This window comes from Juglans microcarpa x Juglans regia, chromosome 5D (genome assembly GCF_004785595.1).
Source record: "Juglans microcarpa x Juglans regia isolate MS1-56 chromosome 5D, Jm3101_v1.0, whole genome shotgun sequence".
NCBI lineage: Eukaryota > Viridiplantae > Streptophyta > Magnoliopsida > Fagales > Juglandaceae > Juglans > Juglans microcarpa x Juglans regia.
In genome coordinates, this window is record NC_054602.1 from 22,388,420 (window position 1) to 22,412,507 (window position 24,088).

The 24,088-nt window shown below is 36.1% G+C and overlaps 1 protein-coding gene and 1 pseudogene across 4 annotated transcripts; one reads left to right on the top strand and one right to left on the bottom strand.

Moving 5' to 3' along the window:
* Positions 1-24,088, bottom strand: part of LOC121264116 — a 93,986-nt pseudogene that overhangs the window by 34,074 nt on the left and 35,824 nt on the right.
* LOC121264117 (WUSCHEL-related homeobox 11-like) lies at positions 118-3,164 on the top strand. Of its 4 annotated transcripts, none has more exons than XM_041167174.1 (3): positions 118-746; positions 1,612-1,787; positions 2,827-3,164. In XM_041167174.1, the coding sequence occupies exons 1-3, from the start codon at positions 191-193 to the stop codon at positions 2,875-2,877; spliced, it is 783 nt and encodes a 260-aa protein (XP_041023108.1). In that variant the 5' UTR covers positions 118-190; the 3' UTR covers positions 2,878-3,164. The 4 variants fall into 4 exon arrangements, with proteins under 4 accessions (XP_041023108.1, XP_041023110.1, XP_041023111.1 ...); XM_041167176.1 differs by lacking the exon at positions 2,827-3,164 and adding an exon at positions 2,267-2,798; XM_041167177.1 differs by lacking the exon at positions 2,827-3,164 and adding an exon at positions 2,267-2,798 and having other exon boundaries at positions 1,624-1,787.

A 24,088-nucleotide genomic window follows, 5' to 3' on the forward strand; every position in this document is an offset into this window, starting at 1 on the left:
TTATAAGGTTGTGATCAAGAAAATAGAAAGAGGGTGACTTGGTAATTTCATTCGTGAGAATTTGGTTCCTCCAGCCCTTTATATAGCTTGGCCACTCTGAAGCGGTTTCCTATGTGTTTTTTCGCGTTGCCTTGTATTACTTCAAAGCTTCAAGAACCATATTTCTTTCTCGTCTTTTGGAGTAAAATTAATGGAAGAACAAGGGCAAGACCCTAACAGTCCAAGCCAAGGGTCGGAGCGAAACGAACCAGTCAGGTCAAGGTGGACTCCAAAGCCAGAGCAAATCCTAATACTGGAGTCTATCTTCAACAGTGGAATGGTTAATCCTCCCAGAGATGAGACGGTGAGAATAAGAAAACTGCTTGAGAAATTCGGTTCAGTTGGCGATGCAAACGTTTTCTACTGGTTCCAGAACCGCCGGTCAAGATCTCGCCGCCGACAACGCCAGATGCAGGCCAGCCTTGAACAGAGAAATCAAGCAAAAGTAGCAAGTAGTGCAACTCAATTCGAGAGTACTAGCTCCGCTTTGGGTTTCGGGCCCTTATTATCATCACCTTCTTTTGCCTCCTCTCCATCTTATCACGTTGGTTCCTCGTCTTCATGTGGAGTTCTGGGCAACGATGGCGTTGATCACTCTCACTTTTCTCTCTCTGGTCAAATGGGTTTCCCGGAAATCGAGCAGGGCTCGGCCGTAACGCCTGCAGGTTTATGCCCTTCGGATGCTTCAGATTTGCAATACCAAACTGGTAAATGCATGGCTGATTCAGTTTATTCGTAGATACTTAACGTCTTCCTTTCAAAAGATAAATATCTTTTCATTCTCTTTAATTTATGCAATTCCAAGCTTTCATCTGTCTTGGAAAACCTTTTCTTTCTCCCTCTTAGTAACTTTCCTTTTTCACGTTTGGTTCTAAAGACGGTGATGAACCTTGGTTTTCTGATATAATCCACTTATAAACCATTCTTGGAGCCTTAATATATAATTATATACTACAATAAATTAAATCTTATTTTCCACAAGTACAGTAAGTATACTTACAATGTTTATTTATAAATGCGAAAGTCCAAAACTATCCTGGCCAAGCTCAATTAGGACGACTTCTAGAGAATAAAGTATCAACTTTACACTGACATGACAGTTCTTGTATCTGAGTAGTAGAATGAAAGTTGCACTTTCCCGTAAAAACATGAGGTCTCTTTTCCTGGCAATGCGTTCATAGTTTTTTTAATTAAAAATAAATAAAAACACAAAACACACACACAAAAAAAAAAAAAAAAGCCATAATTGAAATTGATTTCTCTTTCTTTATTTTATCCCTCTAAGTAATTAAATTTATCGTGCTTACACCTCCCAAGTGAGTCCACTAAAGTCTCGACTTTTATGATATATATATATATATATATATATATATATATAGTAGTTTTCACCTTTCTGCTATTGATCATGGTTGGTTTTAAAATTATATGAAAATTCATGATGAACTCCGAACTCTTAACTGATCAGAAATATTATTCCAAAATCTCCAGTTTCCACCCTACATCTCAGTTGTTTCCATGGTTGAAATATAAATGGACATACTTTTGGACTTGCTATTCTTTACAAAATTTCAGGATTAATTACAGTGTTTATCAATGGGGTTCCTACTGAAGTTCCAAAGGGGCCACTTGATATCAAGGCAATGTTTGATCAAGACGTAGTGTTGGTCCATTGCTCCGGAGTGCCGGTTGCTGTCAATGAATTTGGCTTCTTAATGCAGGGCCTGCAGCATGGTGAAAGCTATTTCCTGGTAAGCACATCTCGAAATTCATGATATCCAGAAAAATTGTAATAAAATTCGCTGTACCCCGTCCTTGGATCCTAAGGGGATTTGATGTATCCATTCTCATTCGTCTTATTCTTCTTCAGCTGTTTTCTTCAATTGTAATTAGAAAATTGCTTCTTCATGGGAAAAGCTACCTTAATTATAGTGTACTAGTAAACTCCAACATCAAAACTGCACCAACTTTTAGTCAATAGTAATTAAGAAATTAAGTATATTTTAAGGTACCAATGACATCTCCCCCCCCCCCCCCCCAAACCAAAAATTGTTGTTTAACTTTATACGCACATGACTAGTTCTTGAGGCTTCTCTAGTTTGTTATTTATTTTAAGGGAAGTTCATCTCTCAATTTCTGTATATACTCTTTATTCTTTGGTGTTGTCTTGGATCGGATCATGCAATCCAAAAAAGCTGCTGATCTTGAGATGCTTAAATTTTGGAAACAGGTTTCAAGACAAACATAAGAAATAAAGCTGCGCCAACCAGTACTGGAAGCTTGGCAAGATGTGTTTCCCCCCACCCCCTCTCTATTTCTTTTCTTTCTGCTCGTAGCTAGACTTTGTCTAGGCGGTTCCAGGGATACCTATAATTTAAAAATAATATTTTATGATTATTAGAGACCAATTTTATTATATGCTATTATGTTCTATTTGTTCTTATAAGTCAGTTCTGGACTTCGGTTAAATCTGTCATTCTATTTCTTCTTCTTGTTTTTTGTTAGCCTAGCTGTACCAGAAGCTTCAATAAAAGAATATGCATTTTCTGAAAATTAACTCATTACTAATCCCAGAAAAGCAATTAATCTTGCTTGCTCAATAAAAAGGTTCCCACAAAAAAATAATGCCATATATATAGTACTTGGTATTTATGGCGCTCCCTAACATTTCCTTTTCCTCATGTAATTTCATATATATTTATATATATGCGCATTTCCCGTGTTCAAATAAATTCTTATTCACTTTTGATGCCTTAGTCATGACACCCTATAGTCCATTTTCCTTTTCAGATGGAAAAATTAAAAAATTTAAAGGGGAAGAAAGAGGGCAGCTCACTCTAGGAGTACTCTAATAGTACGAATGTATTTGTCATGAAGTTCGCAAACAAGCGGAACTTTTTAGTTCTGGTAATGATGGTTTTGGTCCCCCACAACGAAAGTAAATCTATTGCAGGGCAACATTTTTCTGTTATATTCTCCAGAGATACTGGGTGTTTGCAACTTTGACATCTGACCAGATCCGGTTAGACTGGGATTCTCCTTTTCTCCAGCTTTCAGCATCAACTGTGATATTATAAATGAGATATGGGCGGGCTCGATAATGGTTCCAATATGGATCGTTGTTGAGCAATCCGTGTCTTCATCTTCTTTATTCGAATCGTTTGCAACTCATTCCATCTCTTTTTGGATCTAACTAACTGAGTCAGATCGATCTATAGAATCACGATCAAGTAGCCCTTGGGATACATTAATTAACGATAAGAAAAACTACTGCATGTTAGTCTAGCTAGCTAGCTAGTATATAGAGGTTGAAACAAACTATTCTAAAATCTTAATTTAGGGATGGCTAATTTCTAACACTTTTAGCAATTGCAAAAATAACATAGGGCTGAAGGCCAAATAACGTAGGGGTACTCATGTTAGATGCCATTGGCAATTCAAGTCGAGCCTAAACTACTACCGGGTTCTAAGGATCGGAACTAATGGAACTGTATGTTTTATATGAAAGGGCTAGGAGAGCGCAGTAGCAGTACCAGGACTTTTGTTGGTTGTGCTGTGGTTATGTTTGATTGCTTTATTTGTTTTGTTTATTCGGGATGAATGTGATCTAAGGTCTGCTACTAGCTAGCAAGTGAAATCCCATTTAAGGAACGGTTATAAAAATTAATTAGAAGCGGGTGTTCAAGAGGATTCAGAAAGTGGATCGAGAAATTTTCGAATTCTCGGGAAATTTTCGAATGCGACAGGTTTTCACGTCGCCATTCAATTACCAATATATATCAAGAACTCGACAGATGATCTGCAGGGGGTTTCACGATGGTCAGTGAGTTTGAGAAGCTTGGTAACTGACTAGTGGAAGAAAGGTCTCAAAAGGCCATATATTGGGCCGCCAACAGGAAGATATTTCTAAAGAAATCCATATGTTCAAGCCATGGACCTTGACACTATTGAATTAGGGCGGATTTATGAAGATAAATTAAGCTAACAAAGTAACTGACGACCACATGTTATAGATAAAACTATAAGATTAAAGTGGTAGCTTGGTTGGATGTTTAGGCTTCTCTCCAATGGAGATAAACTAGTTTTTGAGGTTCGATGTCTTATCTAGTATATGCATACACTGATTGTTTTCAGTTTTAAATGTTCCTAAGAAAGTGTCGCATGAAATTCTCAGCTTCTTGGGTCATCTTTGTAGCCAGATATGTTTAGAACTAAGTATTCAAGAGCACAACATCCTTATTCTGTTTTCTTTTTATTGGAGGGATTCGTGAGTTTAGAGATCAGTTATTTCCTTGTTGTAAGATGTTATAAGCTGGCTGGGTACTGTATTATTTATCAAAGACTGCAATCTTAATTTATTTGTGACACAAGATTGGCCAAGCAAGGGTTAATTTGTTTGTTGATGTGGTGGCTGTATTTCAGACTGCTGACATCATCATGGTGTCTAAACTGAAGAATAATGCCGCAGGTTTGGATCTAGTCAAGCCGCAGACTATCTTGCATGGGGACGGATTAATCAGGTAATCAAGTTGTCTTTCAACTAAAGTCCTAATTAAGGAGGTGCTGTGATATTATATAGCCTCCAACACTGGTTTTTTCCAGTCGATATATCTTCTTGGGAGCTGATTCGATCCATTGGTCAATGATCAGTGGCATATATGGTACCAAATAAGAGCATATATACAACGGACGTGTCTTTACTTGGGGATGCTTGAAGGATAGTCTTTCTTTTAATGAATTAATATAATAAGCTAGCTAACTGTTCTTTTGGCTTCTAAATGTAATTGCTATATGATGCCAAGCGGAACTAATCGACCATGTTCTAAGAATTACAAGTGAGTTGGCAATTGGCAGTCCATGTATGGAGTTTTTTCTTTGCACTGGTAAGTCATTAAAATGTACAGAAAGTTTGTCTTAGTTTGTCTTGGTTTCAGGAAGTTTCTTTGTGGTTCCAAGAGCAAATGGAAGTTCCTAATTAGATGGTTTAGTAGTTGGTTTTCTGGTCACCTCTATCATGATCAGTAGGTGTCTTTGGAATTAGAAAATGTGGTTTTTGAATGAAAAATGGACATGTAGGGCCAGGAAAGTATATATACAGAATAATAATGTTGAATTTATTTTGGCAAAGTGATGTCTCTGACCGTAAACAATGTTAAGAAGTGGGGTTATGCTTCTGAAAGTAATTTGGTTGGATTCTTAACTAGTAGTTAGGCCGTTTCCCTCCAGCTTCGTATAGATATAGAGTCACACTCTCTCTTATATTCTCTTCTCGGGTGACATGTATATCAAGAAGCTGGTCCTCATCACACCACTTCATCATAGGTGGTATGGTACTTAATTTTAAGACATCCGGGTGAATAAAATGCGTATAGCAAGCTAGAAGTCCTCGTCGCACCATTTCATTATAGGTGTTTCATGGTTAAGGGTAAGCCATATTTGGGCCTATATTCTATTAGTCAAGGTTATAATTGGAACAATCTAGAATTAATTATTATAAAGGGCGGCTTGAACTTCCCTCTTTCAAACAACATGAAATCTCATTCAACAGTTTCCTATATAACTTGATATGAGATATTATAAGAAGAGTGAAATTAAATAATATTTACGCCGATTCATTAGGAAATACAAGCCATAGCAGTGTTGGAGGAATAATTAGAAATGATCTGATGGTGTTTTCTTAATTTGCTCGAAGGCTATTTGGATGGTTTGAGATATTGTATCAACTTCAATAACTACGAATATGATTCTTAGCTAGGTACTTATTGTCGGGTTGAGTGTACTGGGAAGCTTCATTTAGAGATAGCTTATTCCAGTATGGAGGTGCTAATAAAGTAGCTTAGCTGCTCAGTTTGGTCCTGTCTTTAGGGAGGTTAATGATTATGCAAATTCTTCTGCTAATTTGGCTGATTGTGCATACTTAAGGTGTAAATGAGATATTAATGCATTCTATAAATATATATATATATATATATCTACTTTATTATAATAAGTGGCTATCTAACTGCTACAATAATTTTTTCTTGTTTTCCCGTTAAGTTTTCTTGTTTTCCTGTTTATATTTGTAATTAAGTCCATTACTTACCCTTCTAGTGCACCCATTACCAAGACCAACCATGCAACGAAAACGTCCATACTCAACGAGAGTGAAGGAGTGGTGCGAAGAACTGGCAGGTGGAGAAGATTACGTCGGCGAGGTGGTGGTTCAAGACTGAGAGAGAGACCAACTAATGAAAGAGAGAGAGAAAGATTACGGGAGGGAAGAAAGCACGGCGTGAGGGAGAGAGGGAACTCACCGTGAGACCGTGAGAGACGTGCGACGGAGATGAGTGATGGTGTCACGTGGCTAAACAACAGAGAGAAAGAGAGTGATGAGTGAGAGAGCACGTAGAGAGAGAGAGAGAGAGAGAGAGAATGCTTTGGGTGGTTGAAACTTACCCAATGAAGGAAGAAGCAGCAGCGTCACCACGCGACAGAGGTTGAGTTTATGGTACTTCCAAGCTCAGCTAAGAACTTCAGCCAACAATTTTGAAATCAACGGAGGCCGATCTCGACGTGAAGGCTACGATGGAACTGGTAAGTGATGGTTTGCTCTGTTTCGGGAGTGGGAATATAGGGGATAATGTTGCCCACTGCCAAGGCTCCTTCACACAGCCGCCACAACGCTGTCCTACTAATCTGAAACCCAGCCACAGCCTCCCTTTAACACACAAAAACCACCTCTGTTTTGCTTCTAAAAAACAGAGCAAGTTCTTGCTCAAGTCCCCCTTCGTCGGCCTCTCACTAGGTGTTGCACCTTGCGTCGCCTCCAACTACACAGAAGCTACCGTCGAGTACTGTGTGTCACTCAAGCGGCTTTCCTCTCGATAAGCCATGGCCGAACTCCCCCATTACTTTATGAACAGATTGTAATTACTTTGTATATTTATGTAATTACTTTATGCTTGGATGTTAAAATCTCAGTTATGCGTTCTTTGAGTGTGGTGGTAGTATTTATTGTGGTGGCAATGATGCTATTTTTGTTTGTCTATGTTATTCTAATGTATCTTGACTTTAATTTTGAACTAATCTTTTTGTTTTCTAATGTATCCAAATATGTAATTATTATACTTACGAACCTATTATTATCCAAAGATATTTGCTAAAGTTTGCTCTTTTTTTTTCTCTTTGCATTAAATTATTCATTAATCAAGTTTTTTTTTAAAAAAAACCAAATTATTTGTGTAAAAAACCTGTTTAACCCAACTAGGCAAACAACGTGCTTTGCACGTGCTCCTGACCTAGTATATATATATATATATATATATATATATATATATATAATATAGCTTGTTATTTCAGTTTATTTTTACCTGTGTATAATCATGTTGCTCCCACCACTATGAAAGCCTAAAACGAAAGTTTTTCTTTTTCTTTTTTCTTTTATAGGAAAACAAATTATCATTGATAATAGAAATATTATAGACATTTATCGAAGCTTATGAAATAAAGTCTGGAAAACAATTCCACCACATTTCTAAACTTTCAACATTCTAATCACATCGGACAAGCCTATGTGCTACTATATTTCTTGTTCTATTGACATGTTAAACTTGGCACTCACCAAACAGTATTTGGATTTTTTTTGGTTTTACTAAATAGGTTATCCAACATAGCTGCAGATTCTGCTTCCTGTTGAAGTTCTTTCACAATCAACAAACAATCACTTTCAATTATTAGCTTGTGGATACCTATATTAGCACAAAGTTGTAAACCTCCAAAAATTGCTAGTAACTCAATAGATTATGGATCAACAACTTCGTTTTCCACCTTACTAGCAACCATAATAATGTCTCCCTTATTATCTCCGTGAATGTTACCAACTCCCTATGTAGGTCACAAAATATTGCCCCAACCTTTAGCTTTAATTAACCTAGAGGTGGAGGTTTCCTACAATAGTAATCCTTTGTCTTGGTGTTAGGCAAATACTTGATGTCTATAAACATTCTCTGTAATGATAGATCGAGCATGTTCAATCACTTGTCTTGGTTCAATGCAATCTTTGTCATGCACCATCTTGTTTCTTCTAAACCAAAAACCCCACGCGATTGAAAAGAGTATAGTCAGGTTACCTGCTCTACCGTATTCTTTCACTTTCATTGCTACATCCATTACATTCATATCTCTTTCCATATTTTCCATAATAGGCACATATCTATCCCAATAATCTCTAATTTTAGGACAATAGAATAATGCATATGGATGATCTTCTAACCTTTCATTGCAGAAACAACATGTCCTTTCAGTAGTCACATTCTTCTTTTGCAGATTATGTTGAGTAAGTAGCCCTTCTTAGCAAGTTTTCCAAACAAACACCTTTACTTTATCAGGGATTTTCATCTTCCAAAGAGTCTTCCATAGAGCATATTGTCTGCTAGCATTTGAACATTCACCTGAGCCGATACTAAACTTCTCTTTGATTAATCTAAAAGCACTCCTAACACTGAATGTGCCATTCTTCTCATGTGTCCATGTCCACTTATTAGGCTGCTCTCCAGGACAGATCATGATTTTTAGAATTTCTGCTGCTACATTTGGATTGAATAGAGCTCTTATCTTATCCACATGCCACCATATTGTATTTATGTCAATAATGCTAGCCACTGTGTCTTCTCTATTCTCACCCCTTATGTCTATGCTATCCAGTTGTAAAGATTGATGGCCTGGGATACAATGATCCCTCCAAAGTTTTACAGTCTTCCCATCGCCAATCATGAATCCGACACTTTTTGCTTCCCAAATTCCTCTCCATTCGTATGAAGGATTATTTCTCAATCCAGCTTTCAAGAACTGACCATTTGGGAAATATCTAGCCTTATAAATTCTATGCAGCACGGTACCCTCCTCTTGCAAAATCCTCCACTCCTGCTTGGCTAACAAGGCTAAGTTGAAAACTCTCTAGTCTTTAAAGCCACTTAGGTTCACACATTTTCATACAACTGATCCAGTTTCCAGTTTTGAACATAAAGTACTAGGTAGTAAAAAACAACTCAGAGTATATCGAGATTGAGAGAGCTACTACCTTTATAAGAACTTCTTTCCCACCTTGAGATAGCATTTGTTCTTTCCAACTCTGCAACTTTTGCCTAACTTTGTGTTTTATTTCTAAAAAAGCTTTGGATTTTGATCTACCTATAACAGGAGGTAAACCTAAATATTTCTCATACTATTGAGCACTATTGACTCCCCACAGTTGCATTATTTCTTCTTGCACCTCAGATTTCACATTCCTACTAAAAACTATAGAGGTTTTATCCTAGTTTGTTTTCTGACCTGAAGCCTTCTCATATTTATCCAACAATAGTTGAACCTTTCTATTTTTCTCAAGATACAAAAAATAACATTGTCATTTGCAAAAAGCAGATGATTTATGTGAGGGGCCTCTCTACAAATTTTTATGCCCGAGACTTCCTTATTCCTCTCAAGAGGATACAGACCTAACACACAACTTGATCATGTCAATTAGTTTCTGCTCAAACCCCATGGTACTCACGACTGTCTTTATAAAATCTTACTCTACATGATTATAGGTTTTGCTCATATCTAACTTTAAAGATTTTTTTTTCCCAACCTTCTTCTGCATCAAATAATGGATAAGCTCATAGGCTATCAATAATTTATCTGTTATAAGACGTCCAAGAACAAATGCACTTTGAGAGCTTGAAATAATAGAAGGTGGTACATCCCTTCAGCCACAGCGCCTTTGATCTCTACCTCCACATGATCTCCTCTCTCTCTAGCCATTTTTTAACCTCATCTCTTGCAAAATTATGTTCTTCTCTTCTAACGCAATTGGGGTCCCTGTCTTGTACCTGCTTAAGTTTCTGTTTGGCCTTGTGTAGTTGGTGTTGAACATTGCCAAAGCTTGTATGATTCCAATTTTCCAGCTTCTGACCACATTCTGAGATCATAGCCATTACTTCTGCCATATTATTTCTACTAGTTCCATTTCTCCAAGTCTCTTGAATAATGTTATCACACATCTTTTCCCTAAAACGGAAGTTTTATTTTGATAAAAAAAGAAAAAGAAGAAAAAGAAAAATTGATAAAAAAGGAAAAATAAGAAAAAGGAAAAGAAAAAGAAAGAAAGAAGGGACCCAAGAGTACCACTGACTTACTTTTGCAAATATATGTGTGTATGTGTACGTTGTTTCATGATTCTTATATAATTAGTACCCCATGGATAAGCTTCTCATAAGTTTGTATTTCTTTACTTTTGCTTTCACTTCCAAAACTCTTTTACAAAATATTGACACTACTACAAAAAGGATCTTTAGGGACGAAAATTTCGTCCCAAATTATAGCCATTTCATCCCAAATTATTTTTTGGGATGAAAAAAATTCGTCCCGATCTCGTTCCAACAACACTATGCCGAAAGATACATTTGGACGAAAATCACAATTTCATGCAAAAAAATATCTTTTGGGACGAATTTGAAGAAAATCATTTGAACATGTTCGAACAGGAATTTCTTTTGTCACAGTTGAAATTCGTCCCAGATTATCATTCGAACGGTTACAATTTTACGTTCGAACATGATTAATGTGTTTGAACGATTACAAAATAAGTTTGAACAAAAATAAATTATACACACGTTCGAACGTTAAATGGTCAGATCGAACGGTATATGTTATGTTCGAACACGAAAATAAATGGCGTTCGAACTTTACGCAATTAGAGCGTTCGAACGTTATGTGGTCGTTCGAACGATAACTATTTTATTTAAAGTCAATAATAAAAAACCAAATAGACATTCATAATATTTGGAAAAATACATTCATAAAAAATCAAATAGACATCCATAACATTAGAAACTGTTTAATACTCATAAAAGTTTTATAATAAGTGCGAACTAAATAAATAACCGTGAGACTGGCATTGTTCGTACATAAATAGATAATCTCAAAATTTGTATGCAAAAAACCATCAGTTGCTTGGAGGCCTGTACTGTTGCATAAGCTGCTGCATTTGGAGTTACATCTGTCTTCTGAACTCTTCTTGTTGTTCTTCATGTTATTTGAGGTGCATCTTCATGTCTGCTTTTTTTGCCAATTGAGTCTCTAACTCATGCTGTCTTGCAGTCAATTCTTCGATTCTAGAATTCGTATTCTCTAGCGCTATAGAAGTCATAAATGCAAACCCGGAAGAAAAGGAAGAGGGAGAAGGCTTTACACAGCGACTCAAACCCCTCAAATATCCAGAACGTTGACCCAGGACTTGTGTAAAAATATCAATATCACTTGTTCAGGAATTTTAATCTGACGCAGATTCAGCACGTAGGGCAATCATTTTATCCTAGACATATATAAAATAAGGGATTAATATCTTCATAAATATTCTAATATATTTAATTAAAACAGGTTATAATACTTACATAATTTTTACGAGCATCAGGATGAGTCCACTCTCCATTACGATCAGTGTGCGATGCAGCATATAATTTTGTCAGATGATAATTGGTATCTGAATCTTGCTACAATAAATATGTGTTAAGATATAAAGTCATTATGATTCATCCAAATAATTAACTACATCCAATAGAAAAAAATAGCAATACAAATTTCTTAGAGAGGCGATGGAAAGATCTTGAGCCTGCATGATGATTAATCTTCAATTTTGATCTATTTGTTTTGTTTATAGAACTTCGCTCGTGCAAAGAAATTGAAAATATTATGAAGCGAAATGACAAATAGGACAAGTAAAATAATTAAATTTAATTATACATGATATGATTAATCCTTAAACATGTCACAAATGTTTTCCCACTCAGAAGGTCAGACATCCTGAAAAGGATGTTGGCGTGCATCTTCCTTCTTCTTAAACTTATTATAATGCTCATGACACATCGCCTTATATTTGCGGAATGCATTACCTATAAGCTATTCCACAATCTTATGCTCCTCTCTCCGACCAAAATTTAATTCGAAATCATTCTTTAAAAAAATAGTCACAAACACATTATCATTTATAATATTCTAAATTTAAGTAAAATATAGAAATTCTATTAAATCAATGTTTTAAATATTACCAAACTACGCTTCTTGATAAGCTCTTTAACATCTTGGGGGATTTTCTTCCATGAAGTCGTTGCCAAAGGTGCATAAGTTTATGTAAGAGCTCCCACATGCGATGCAAGCCAAGCTGCTGGATGTCCTTCACCTCTGGTATGATCGCGAGGAATGTTAACCTTGATCTTATCCACCTTATGATATTTTTCCAACGTCACCCCTCTAATGGTGCCTCAACCTTGACGAGATAGTACTGTAGACTCTATAAATATAACATTGTAATCAATTTATATTATATGTCTATTATAGGACCTTAATTAATAAATTTTATGAGTATTAGAATTTTACCTCATTCTGTAGAGTCAATCTCTAATGGTGAGTCTGAAGGAGAGCTAGGAACAGGTAGAGATGGATTGCGAACTTCTTTCCTCTTTGGTGGCATAATTTAAAATTACTGATATATTCAATAAGTGAATATTTATCATCAAGTGTAATGTTAACACATAATTGGTCAATCATAATCTGTATTAGTTTCATTTGATAATTCACTCTCATTATCTGTAGATACTTCAGATGATTCAACATTTTTCTCAACTGTCGCATCAACAATTTCAACTTCAATATCTTCTCTATTTAATGGAATCATCTCATACTGGCTCAAATCTACAAACAAATTTAAGGCGGGTTGACTCTCTTGGTATGCTTCTTGAGTAGAGGGGTCATCTTCTTTTTTATCATCTTGTCCTTCTGCCTGAGGGATAACATCATATATATTTCTTGGAGAATATTTTTGTATTACTCACCATTGATTTCCTAACTTCAGATCATCTAAGTAGAATAATTGAGATGCCTGAGAAGCCAAAATAAAATGATCATCTTCATACCATTTTTTTGATGTATTAACACTCAAAAAATATTCATCATCACGGACTCCAGTGCGAGGATTGCTTAAATCCCACCAATCACACTTAAACAGATACACCGCAAGCTCTCCCAAATATTTCATTCCAATTATATCAACAATAATTCCATAGAAATCAATATTTTCTCTACCATGATTTCCTTCAACTAGGACACCACTATTTTGAGTTGTCCTATAACAATCTCGATTCATTGTGTGATACCTACTTCCCTGAGAAATGGATGTAGAATATCGAGTAGTGCGTCTCAATGGGCCACGCGCCAATGCATACAGTTCATCTGATATATCATTTGGATTATTCGCATGCATTTGTACAACCTACATATTGAGTAAACCATATATTATATCAAAATTTAAATCAATATTTTTTTCATTGGTTATTGAGTAAAGCATATGTAATGTCATTACCCATTCTTCAATCCATCTTGGGAACTCCTCTTCATGTTTCTGGTTTATATCATTTACTCTCAGTTCCTTGAGCACATTAATATGATCATTGAAATTGATGATTATCACAAATATTTTATATTCTTAGAATTCTTTTAAAGTAAATGAGCGAATTTAAATTAAGAAAAAGTTATAACTTACTTCAAATAGTTCTCTATCTCAAGGCAATTGTTCAGCACGTACCACTGAGCTTTCTCGAACTCTCTTCCACACAAGTCATAACCACGCACTGCACCAATTGGACGTACTTGTTGGGAAAACATAGAAAACACATTCCGTTATCTTGCTCGGTCAACGTCAAAGTTTCTTTTTGGCCGATCAAACCACTCTCAACTCCGTGGAAATATTTGGAACAAAAGGTATGCCACTCATCATCAATATATACTTCTGCAATTAATCCTTCTAGGTGGGCCTTGTTACCCACTGTATGTTTCAACTTTCCAAGAAATCTTTCAATAGGATACATCCATCTATATTAAACTGGTCCTGCAAGTCTAGCCTCACGTGGCAAATGAAAGGCTTGGTGAACCATGACGTCGAAGAATGACGGTGGGTAAATAATTTCTTGCTTACATAATATTATGGCAATTTCCCATTCCATTTGATTGAAAGCTTCGACATTCAACGTCCTAGCACATAAGTTTTTAAAAAATGCACTCAACTTAGTCAAATCCACGTGCACCGTCAAGTACCCACGGATACCAATAGGCAAGATAGCTGTAAGAAGACATGATAATCATGACTTTTTAATCCAGTTATTTTCCAATCATTTGTTCTCACACACCTTGTTAGATTCGAGGCATAACCGTCCGATAATTTAATCTTCATTAGCCACTCACAAAATATAACCCTTTCGTTCCTTGACAATGTATACTACCCAATCGGCATGTAGACAGATGAAGCATTTTCTTGAAATTGCATTTCCCGTCTTATTCCCAACCGCTTCAAATCCTTCCTTGAGTTTATTGTATCCTTTTTTTTCCTTCAATTGACATCAATGTTCCCAATACGGATTCACAGATATTTTTTTCAATATGCATAACATCAATACTATGCTGCAATTTTAACTTCGACCAGTACAAAAGTTCAAAAAATATACTATTCTTTATCCAATTCAACTCATTCGTAGCTCGTTTTCTCTTTCGTTGTTTTTTACCAAAGTCATTACAACCAACATTTATAAATTGTGCAAGTACATCTTCGCCAGACAAATATAGTGGAGGTTGGCCCCATTCAACAGTTCCATCAAACATTCTAAAATTTCCATGCCATCTATGGTCACCAGGTAAAAATCGACGTTGACCCATGAAACATGATTTCCTCCCGTACGTAAGCCATTCAGATTTGGTATATTTGTTACAAGTTGGACATGTAATTTTCCCCTTAGTACTCCAACCTGACAAGTTTTCATATGCGGGAAAATTATTTATTGTCCATAACACCGTAGCATGCATCTTGCACGACTTGCCTGTTGATAAATCAAATGTGACAACTCCATTCTCTCACAAATCTTTCAATTCTGCAATCAATGGTTATAAGTGTATGTCTATATCATTTCCCGGTGATCTCAGACCTGGAATGAGCAAACTCATCATGAAATATGGATCTTTCATACACTTCCACGGTGGTAGATTATACGGCATAAGTACAATTGGCTAAGTACTATGACTAGTATTCATGTTCCCAAACGGATTAAATTCATCTGTTGCCAACCCAAGTCGCACATTACGCAGTTCTTCAGCAAACCAAGGGTGTTCCTGATCAAATTTCTTCCACACCTGGGAATTAGCAGGATGTGACAATATATCATCATTCCTTACTCTGTCTGATGAGTGCCATGTCATGTCTACAGCCGTTGCGCGTGACATAAATAATCGTTGTAATCTAGATATCAATGGAAAGTGGCGTACGACCTTTTGCGGCACATTTTGCTTGTCCGATGTCCATCTTGATTCGTGGCATATGGGACACTTGTTCAACTGTTCATTCTCTCGCCAAAATAATATACAGTCATTCTTACATGTATGTATTACGTTGTAATCAAATCTGAGTCATCGTTTCAACTTTTTTGCTTCATAGAAGTTACGAGGTAAAGTATTGTCAGTCGGCAGTTCCTCTTTGAATAGCTCAAGTAACATATTGACTGCCTAAATAGATAATCGACACATTGATTTTATGTGAAGTAGTCTTACGGTAAATGACAACTTACTGTGTCTTCTGCATCTTGGATATAGCTCACGCTGTGAATCATTCCACAATTGTGCAAAAGTGTTATGGCCCCCATCATTTGAGCTTGATATGTCTGTATCACCTTCATCCATAAACATTCCCGTACCAATGTCATCTAACATTTGCTCCATATCCTCATCGTATTCATCTCCAACAACCTCTGGTTGTACATCTTCATCTATCTCTTCTTCTTCATGTGGAGCCTCAAATGAAGTTGGATATGGTTCGTCAGGTAAGACCCAATCAGTATAACCGTTATCAATACTTTTGACAAAAAGATGCTCTCTCACCAAGTCTATCCCATGAGAACGCAAATTCCTGCATTCTCTGCATAGGCATCTAATACGCCCATCACTATCGCATGTACCCAATGCGAACTCCAATAATTTCTTAATACCTTCAGCATATACATTGTAATTCTGACCCAATCGATCACGAACTTTCATCCAACTCTTATCCATGCCGACTATCTTCATTATAAACAATCATGTGTGCATCAGCAAACAAGCATGTATCATGTATCAATCAAGGAGTATGCCACCTTTCACCGGATAGTTGGTCCTATCCCGTTCGGGATTGTAAGATCATAGTCGCCAACCTATGATCTATTATCTGTCACGTCCAACAAAATTTCGGTAGTATCTCCCCATAGTTCTCCAAATATGCTCGTTTTGTTGTGTGCACTGATGATTAACATGTCGTTGTACCCTCACCGAAACTGCATATCCGGAGAATAAGAGATGAATCTACCAAAATCATAATGTTGGAAGACAACAGATATAGTTCGATAGTTTGCGAGAATGATCTTACAATCTCAAACTGTCCACTCTGGACAATTCAAGAGTTATCAATCAAACATTCATCCGGATTGATAACTCTTAAACGGGTCTAAGGTTCATATTGTAGTTCTATTAAATCTTAACGAGAATAGATATTATATTATAATTAAATTAATATAGAAATTTATTACAGTTTGTTAAATTTATTAAATTACTATTCGTATGCAATTTAGTGATTACTTATTTATTATATTTTTATCGTTAATGTTGTATTGATAAACTCTTTAATTGTAAATTTCAGGTTGATTAAAATGTCTTCTTCTAGGGTGGGATGTAAGCGATGCAATCCAGTTGAGACTAGTATCAGTCCAGGCAGGGAGAGGACTGTTTCACTAGAGCGACAAGTGAAACTTTCTGACTTCCAGAGTCTTGTGTGGGAGGGTCATTCCCTGCCATCAGTCTTCAGCGATCGTGGTTGGGGACCTATCTTAGATGAGCGGGAGGAATCATGGGAGACCGTCTCCTATATTGACATTATTTCTGAGTTCTATAGAGAGCTCGGTGGTGCCAACCCAGATGACGGAGGAGCATACAGGATCTCTGTCAGAGGAGTTCCAGTTGTATTTTCACGGGACGGACTCGTTGAGCATCTCGGTATTCCTAGGTTGCAAAATTCATATCTGAACGTGGTGCCTAACGAGTCTGATCCTTCAGCTGAGGGGGAGACAACTGAGGAGGATGCACCAGTTTATACAGATGAGGTCGATACCCTTGCTGATCATGAGGTGAGGGATTTGGTTGTTGGTCCAAATGCTCCCCGTATGATGGGACGAAGAGCATCAAGCAGGCAGATATATCTTCTTTCTTCAAGATCCTGAATTTGATAATCGCCAACAATATCAACCCTCGGCAGCACAAGACAGAGGTTGGGATTGATCGGACAAAATTTATGATACGGGTAGCTCGTGGTATTCCTATCGACCTGGTGGGGTATATATTCGATAGGATTCGATCAGAGTCCCGATACATTTCGACGGATATACCGCCATTTGGGATCCTGATCACCCGATTTCTAATATTTTCTGATGTCGTGCCTGATGTTGCCGAGCGTAAACGGGAGCCGATGGGAACGATCAACAGCACCACCCTCTCACACAGCACCGAACACTCGAGACTGCGTCTTCGTGGACATGTTCCAGACTCGGTTGATCCTCAGAGAGATGCACAGCTGGGAGATCATGGAGTCTCGGCCGCTGGGACATCCAGACAGACCGAGGCATCAGTACACAGCTCTACTCGTGAGGACATGGCCGAGATCGTGCGTGCAGCGATCAGCAGACATCAGCGTTGATCGATGCAGTGCATATGGAGGTTCGTTCTGCTGTGTCTGAGTTTCGTACAGAGATTACTGGTACCATATCTGAGTTACGTATAAAACTTGATGCCATGTCTGCGACTCAGGTCACCATCAGTACTCGACTGACACAGATAGAGGAACGCTTAGCTACAATCGAGGATGCGTACAAAGAGTTGGGGTCTTAGTACTTTCTATCTTTTATTTATTTATTTCTTTTGTTTTTAGAATGGACAATATTTTATGTTTTGTAAATTCAGTATTTAATTATAAATTAGAATTATTTTATATTTTCTAAACTAATTATTGATTAATATTATTCCTATTATTTAATTGATAAATTTCTTATAATTACTAGTTAATATAAATATAATTCTCTAAAAAAAAAATATGATCACCGTTCGAACCATACAAATAACGTTCAAACAATATTGATTCATCATTCAAAATGTGAAAATTGTACGTTCGAACGGTAGAGCAAAATTGCACGTTCAAACAGTGTTGATTCATCATTCGAACGGTGAAATTGTACGTTCGAACGTATTGTTCGTTCGAATAGTGCTGATTAATCATTTGAACAGTGAAAATTTTATGTTTGAACGGTAGAACAATTTCCCGCTATAATAATAATACTTAACTTGCCAAAATGTACATTCGAACGGTTAAATTTAACCGTCCGAATGTTAAAACATTACATTCAAACAGTTTCATTATTAGGGACAAAATATTTCGTCCCTAATTATACCGTTCGAAACGCGTTCGAACGGTTTTGTTCTTCTGTCATTTTTTTAGAAGAAATCTGAAATTCGTCCCAAAATCCCACTTTTTGGGACGATTTTCATTTCGTTCTAAAACAAAATCGTCCCAAAAAGTCTCTTTTGTTGTAGTGTGAGCTCTAATGCCTCCAAAACAACTCATTTTTCTTCCTCTTATCAACTTTTTTTTGCGGCCAATTATTTAGTTTGCTAAGCAAATCATGTTTACCGCGTACAAAGACACAACTCATATGCAAAACAGTCACATATAAAGCCGCAAGCTTGCAATGACCCATGTTTATGTTTTCCTAGTTCACATATTCGCACACATATTACGCATAATTTGTTCAACAAATTGATTTTAAGTTGTCATGATCTGGTTTCAAATTATTCTTTCCAGCACGCAATGTCACTTCGATTTCGAGCATCCCAACATATTTTAACGTGGATCATCTATATATAGTCCGACTACATCGATATGTTGGCATTTAATGGAAAATGCTATTCGTACGCATAAAATACGTAAGTTTCTTTACGTATTGACGTGGCCATGCTGGTTACATAAGAAAATGTCATCATTTGTCTTTTCAAAAAATGGTACGGTATCATTTTTAAATCCACATTAATTAATCACTTTTTCAAGCTGATAGAGGAATCTACAGTTGTCTTTCTCCTATTCCTATTCAAGGCATCTACAACTCCTTCAAGCAATTCCTTAGGAGAAGAGGTTGGAGATGGGATCAACAGAGAGATTGAAGATGAGGTTGTCCACAGCGTTGGAGTTGAGAGAATGAGTCAGAGGTACGGCAAATGCCCCAGGAAGGGTTCTAAAGCAGAATAGGAAAAAAATGATTATTTTTTACCCAGGTACAAGGCCTTCTATCCAGTTTGAAGATCTCTAGCTTGAAAACGATGGGAACTCAGGAAGGACTCAAGGCAGATCAATGATGGGGATTTCAAAGCAAACTAGGGGAAAACAGAAAATAAATCTTTGAATTGGAGCTTACCAGTGCAGCCAGCTTCTAATCGAACCAAATTGTAAAGGAACACAAACAAAGAGCTAACAAAGAGCTGAGAAGATGTGGATTTGAAAATCTTTTGAGAGGGAATTGAAAAAAAATGGAGATCTAGAACCTTTAAGAGTAAAAATAGGAATGAATTTTCATGCGTATTGGGTTTCAAACGTTTTATGCTGAAAATATTTGCAAGTGCACAAAATCGTAACAAGTAGTAAAATATTTTAAAGAAAACGGATATCGAATCCACAGGGAATAACGATGCTATTGAGTATTGAAATTGACTAAATTAATTACTATTTGGAAAACTAAAGTTTGAAAAATAGATTATCTAAATTAAACTGAAGAAAATAACATTAAAATTAAGATTTTAAAGATAATAATAATAGATCTAGAACGTTTAATTTCATCTAGCAAATCCCACACAATTTATTCTTCATTGTTAAAGAATCTCAATTATCCCAAGTTGATGATAAAAATCTCTTAACTATACAATATTTTCACTCGAACATACTAAAAATATCTTCAAATAATAACTTCATATCTCTATGTGAATTAAATAATTGGAGACTCATTAAGTTTTTTGGATTTTTCTTGAAAATCACACTAATCGCGGTAAAATATCTCTACTTTTGCTCAACTAATAGTGTTTAATTCTAGAGTTTTAATCATAAATCACATCTCGGTCTCATTGTAATTCAATAGATCGAACAATAATTAGTTAGAAAATTGCAAGCATTAAAAATAAAGAATAAACACTCAATCAAGAAAATTTTGAAAATAAAATAACCTAGAATATAAATTGTGTACTCAATGTTAGACTGCATCAAAGCTCTAGAAAATAAAATTAGTTCATAATGAAATTGAAAAGAAAAATAATAAAACTAGTGTTCTTCGTTGAAGTTGGTTGATGAAGCATGCGGCTCTCGCATCTGCTCCCCCAGATCCGCCTCCTTAAAAGAAACTTAAAGAATAAACTCTGGAATATTTTTACTCTCAAACTCAAACTCTCTCCCCTCTCTATTCATCCCACAAGACGAGATTAAATAGATGTCAAAATTCAAATCCAAAAACAAGAAAAATGCAGCTAGAATCTAGCCTAAAGATATGAAAAATAGTTTTTAAAGATAAAAGTTGACATAAAAGAAATTATCTCAAGAATAATGAAATTATCTAAAATGGAAGATTCAGTAATAAGCAGCTTGATTTACGGAGTTCGGGAGGATTTGGTGGTCAGTAATGTGATTGCAGAGCTCGGAAGGGTTCCACCGGGTAGATGCCGTGTGCGTTGAATATAACTGGTCTCCCACCTACTGAAAGGAAAGACTCCCGACCGGAATGATAGAACCCTCTCGCCAACCTACCGAGTGGTAAACTCGCTCACCTTTTCTAATTGTTACCCACGATGTTGTCTAGGTTGATCGCTTAAGTTGGTCATCGCCCAATTTAGTCGCCTGGAGTCTTGCGCCAAGTTTTCTCGCCTAGAAGATAAAATATCTTGTTTATCGCCTAACTCTTGTCGCCAATTCTGGTCGCAAATTATGGTCTCGCCTTTTGGTCACGTGTCTCCTGGCATAAATCTCATCGGCTCTCTTCAGATCTCGCTGCCTCTCATCGGTTTGGATCCGTAGTCTCTTCTTTTGTACCAAAATACTCTCCTTTAGCACTAAATATTCTCATTCCTTCAAATCCAAGAAAATAAAGAAAAATATATAGAAATAAAATAAAATCAATAGAATTAAAGGAAAACATACACTTTTCATAAATAAAAGAGTGATAAAAATCACATAAAAATAACACTTATCAAATATTCCCAAACTTAAGCTTTGCTCACCCTCGAGCAAAGAAGGAAAGAAAGACAATTAAAATAAGCATTAGTTTGATTTATAAAATTTATTGTCTCAAAGATTGCCTAAAGTCTATAATTTAAAAGAATCATTTGAGATCAATTAAGTCCAAAAATTAATTCAAAACTCAATTCCACCGCATTATCCATCCCCATATTCATGCATACCCATCATTCTCACTTCATCATTAGCTCCCGGGATAGTTTTATGCAAACAAGTAAATAATGGATCTCTAAACACTCCATAGACTTGCTTTTCAAATCACTCTCCACTAATATAGAACAGAAACTATCATCGGCGATCAATAGGTCTTTATTAAACTTGTAATGTAAGGCTAGGGAAAGGGCTACAAAGAAAAGTTAAGATTCAAACAAAGCAAGATAACTTAAGTGTAAGCACCAATAGACAAATAGAGCCTTCTCACTTCTAACACAAATATCTCTTCTCAATCATTATGAATCTCTCAACATACCTCTCTTTATTGTTCTTTCAAATATCTCTCTCTTTACCCCTCTATTCGGTAAGGAACATGTTCTTTTCTTCTCTTCTTCTTCTTCTTCTTCTTTTTTTATTTATTTTTTTATTTATTTTTTATTTATTTTTTTTCCTTTTTGACTATCTTTGTGGATAACTATCGTCAGTCTTTTTTTGTTGGCCACACAGTAGACGAGTTAACTTTTCACACCCCAAACTTATGATTTTGATAATATATCTATAATTAACTTTACTTGTAGACCTTCTACCTCTCTTTCCTTTCATGCTCTTGTGAATATGTGATTTTGTGTAAAATTAGTTCTCTTGAAAGGTAAGAAAATCAGTGTTTAACCTCAAATAGGGTAGGGAATATGAGGTTTACAAGAAAGAAAAATATAAGGCCAAAATATAATTCAATAAATCTCAAAAAAGGTGGCTAGAGATAACGATAATAAACATTTAAGCTTGAAATGCTCAATCAGACCAAAGAATACCTTAATCATTTCCCAGTAATATTATGTCCAGGATTTTGCCTCGAGTGTAATCAAACAAGTTCTAGATAAGTCGAGACCATACAAATTCACATAAAATTTCTCTAGGTATGCAAAACGATTAATGATCATTATAAGCTATCATTGAACATAAAAGATATCAAATTAAGCAAGATCAAGTAAAGAATTAACAACTAGACTTAAGTAATGAGATTTTTTCCTAAAAATTATAATCAATTTCAATCATATTCTTATCATAGGCTTTTTATTCATCAAACCATACTGTTTTTATCATTATTATTATTATTATTTTATATTTTTTTTCTCAAATAAAAGAATTTTCTTTCCCTCAACCTTAAATATCACATTGTTCTCAATGGAAAAAAATGAAGAAAATAAAGTAAAGAATGAGAAAAGGTAAGAGATACTCACCTGATTTTTTTCTTGTTCTTCCAATTGAATATTTTTCTTGAAAGTGCAGCCGTGTACCCCTTGAAGATCTCTCCGGCCTCTTCGTTGCTTAAATTTGGTGGAAGAGGTTTGAGTTCATACTTGGTTGGTTCCTTACTTGGAGATGTCGGCCGAGATGAGTTTAGCTTTTCCACTTTCGGTTTTATTGAAGGAGGAAAATATGGTGTAGCTTCCAAATGTCTCTCACACTCCCTAACCTCTTCATCTTCGGATTCAATAGACATAGAATGAGTAAGACATACCTCAAGTAGTAGCTTTGGAAATTCAGTTCCATAAGTTTCATCGGCCATGACAACGTCTCGATCGCTTATTTTAAAATAAGAATGTACCTCGGAAGGAAATTCCATAGATTGACGTCAAAAGTGACCTACTACTCGCCGACCCTCAAAATGAGTTTTCCTTGCTGGACATCAATTAAGGTTCTCTCCGTCACAATGAAAGGTCAGCCCAGTATCAAAGGGATCTCCTTGTCCTCCTCCATATTGAGTACAATGAAGTCGGCCGGGAAGATGAACTTATCCACTTTCACCAGTACGTTCTCAATGAGTCCTTTCGGGTATTTAATAGATCTGTCCGCCAACTGTAGAGAGATGGTGGTCGGCTTTGCTTTTCTAAGACCTAGTTTCCAAAAAACAGAGAGAGGCATTAGATTAATACTTGCCCCTACATCACATAAAGTTTTTTCAAAATATGAATTTCCTATAGTGCAAGGGATCGTGAAACTCCCCGGATCTTTCAACTTAGGCAGCAATTTATTTTGTAAAATTGTACTACTCTCCTCGGTCAGCATTACAGTCTCATGCTCCTCCAACATTCGGTTGTTTGATAATATATCCTTCAAAAATTTTGCATAATTAGGTATTTGCTCTAAAGCTTTAATGAGAGGAATACTAATATGCAGTTGCTTAAATATACTCATAAATTTAGAGAACTGATTATCAATCTTATTTTTTCTTAATCTCTGCGAAAAAGGAATTGGTGGATCATAAATTGAAGGAGAATAAGTTTCAGATATAAACTCCCTGGAGTTCTTGGGTTTTGTAGCCCATTTATTCTCCTTAGTCATTTCAACTTGCTGGTTGGTCACATCCCGCTCTGTTTCTTTCACCTCGTACTCGGTTTCCTTCTTTTCGGACTCCACATTTTTGGTAGCTTCTGCATCTCGCTCAGTATTTACTGCCTATGGCTGGTCATATATCCGCCCACTTCTCAATGTTATGGC

Bases quoted from the DNA above. Each gene is read 5' to 3' on its own strand.
- LOC121264117 (XM_041167174.1), top strand. From the start codon at position 191: ATGGAAGAACAAGGGCAAGACCCTAACAGTCCAAGCCAAGGGTCGGAG. The intron at 747-1,611 runs GTAAATGCATGG...ACAAAATTTCAG, and splicing joins AGATTTGCAATACCAAACTG to GATTAATTACAGTGTTTATC. The intron at 1,788-2,826 runs GTAAGCACATCT...TTTCCTTTTCAG, and splicing joins ATGGTGAAAGCTATTTCCTG to ATGGAAAAATTAAAAAATTT.